The sequence below is a fragment of the Myripristis murdjan genome, chromosome 11 (genome assembly GCF_902150065.1).
Source record: "Myripristis murdjan chromosome 11, fMyrMur1.1, whole genome shotgun sequence".
Lineage (NCBI taxonomy): Eukaryota > Metazoa > Chordata > Actinopteri > Holocentriformes > Holocentridae > Myripristis > Myripristis murdjan.
The window spans coordinates 19,820,389-19,822,187 of NC_043990.1; the positions used below are offsets into that span (position 1 = coordinate 19,820,389).

Consider the following 1,799-nt stretch of genomic DNA (forward strand, 5'->3'; position numbering starts at 1 on the left):
TCAGTGTTAATGTGTCAACATCTCAGAGAATCATAATTGCAGTTAAAATTTAGGTTTATGCCCTTATAAATGACCAAACATCAACTTATTCCAAATGGCGGTTGACTGTGAGAAAAATTGTTTCATTTTGAAATTTAGTTTCGCAAATATTCATGTTTTGTTTTACATGCATAAGTAGAGGAGGGACTTCTAGGTTTAACTAGAAGAGTTCATTCAGTAGAGAGCATGTCTCTGTCAGACGTGCCATGTCACCTTGGTGTGCAAATATGGATGGGAACAATTTCAGAAACCCTTTCTTCTGCCTACTGGGAGAGGGAATAATATGCAGGCAGTACCTTTGTTTCTCCCCTTGCCCAGTGCTTGGAAACTGAGCTGAAGAGTTAACACAACTGCAGTGTAAGAGAGGTTTTCAAAGGTTTTGAATCACTGTCACCATAGAGATCCTTGACCATAACTGCACAAAAAATATTAGTCTGATAGTCAATGACTGAACAACCACAGTAATGGGACTAATAGGCAAGGTGGGATAGAAATGTATTTATATAGACATGTAATTGCTTATTAGAATTTTTAGATGTTTGTCCCAGAAAACAGCAATTACTTACAAGTCTTTTATGATAAAGGTAAAGAATCAGATAGTTTGAAGATACATCACAGTTATCCCAAGTGACAATAACATAAGGACATGTAATTTCTGAATCATGCAACTTCTTCAAAAATATGCACACCATGTGTTTATTTGTTGTATTTTTTTTTTTTTTTTAGTTTTGGTCTTTGTCACTGACAATATCTTCCAAAATTGTAGGAAACTTCACCCATCTGCATAGTGACAACATAATCCAGTATCATGCTTGTCTCCACACTTTGCAGCGACGTTACTGAAACACATGAAGCACGTACAGTGGACGGTGTGAAATCATGATCCGGTATTACACTGTATAATTAAGGGCCTCGATCCTATCTGTGATAATTATGGCTGCTGTTGATATTTTCCTTTTAATTTTGACATGTAAGTGAGACGCAGTTGCAGTTGCCCTGTAGGCAAAGTTCATTTTAATTTATCCTCCCAGACATGGCGAGGAAAGAAGTGCAACGTCTTAATGATCTACCCATCAGTCTCTTTGGCGTCACTTTATCTGGGCCTGACAGTCCATACTTCAGCCATGTATTATACATGGTTGTAATTAAAGTCTTCACGTCTTCCTCTGTGATTTCCCCACGGGATCGGTGATGACAACGAGTCCAAAGGCAGCCAAACCTACAGAAGAGAAACCAGATAGAGGTTTAAGTGTGACACTGGATATTTAATACAGCAAGTCTCCTCGACCTCAGTTATTTACAGCTTGCCGGGTAAACAGGACTCACTCGCAGCAAAAGTAATCTGGGCCACTGTCCCCATGGTGGTGGGTCCGCCGTAGCGCATCGTCCTCCGGGCTCCGCTGTAGACATACGCCGCGGCCAGCAGCAGGCCGCCTCCGGACAGAGCCCGGCAGCTCCAGCACTTCTTAAACGACTCACCGGCTGTAGAAACCGGGGCGTCTCCTCCTCCTGCTGCTGGTGACGCTGCTGCTGGACCAGGAGCTGCTGACATTGTCCAGAGAGCGGGGTGTTGATGCTAATGATAATGCTAATACAAATACACTTCCCGGTAAACAAGCGTGGGGCGACCTTAGCCTCCACACAGCTTGTGTGCGTCGCCTGCTGCAGGTGTCTCCTGCAGGCCACTAGGTCACGCTTGAATAATAGTTCCGGGGTGTGTGCATAAGACTTCCCGTCGGATATTTTCAAAATAATAGCAT

At 43.0% G+C, this 1,799-nt stretch overlaps 1 protein-coding gene across 1 annotated transcript; it reads right to left on the reverse strand.

The window, feature by feature from the left end:
- Positions 1-707: 707 nt before the first annotated feature.
- Positions 708-1,762, reverse strand: LOC115367613 (distal membrane-arm assembly complex protein 1). Its single transcript, XM_030063443.1, has 2 exons — positions 1,366-1,762; positions 708-1,258 (listed from the first exon to the last, which is right to left on the reverse strand). Exons 1-2 carry the CDS (start codon positions 1,589-1,591, stop codon positions 1,194-1,196), a joined length of 291 nt encoding a protein of 96 aa, XP_029919303.1. The 5' UTR covers positions 1,592-1,762; the 3' UTR covers positions 708-1,193.
- Between the last annotated feature and the right edge of the window lie 37 nt (positions 1,763-1,799).

Bases quoted from the DNA above. Each gene is read 5' to 3' on its own strand.
- LOC115367613 (XM_030063443.1), bottom strand. From the start codon at position 1,591: ATGTCAGCAGCTCCTGGTCCAGCAGCAGCGTCACCAGCAGCAGGAGGA. The intron at 1,259-1,365 runs GTGAGTCCTGTT...TCTCTTCTGTAG, and splicing joins CCAGATTACTTTTGCTGCGA to GTTTGGCTGCCTTTGGACTC.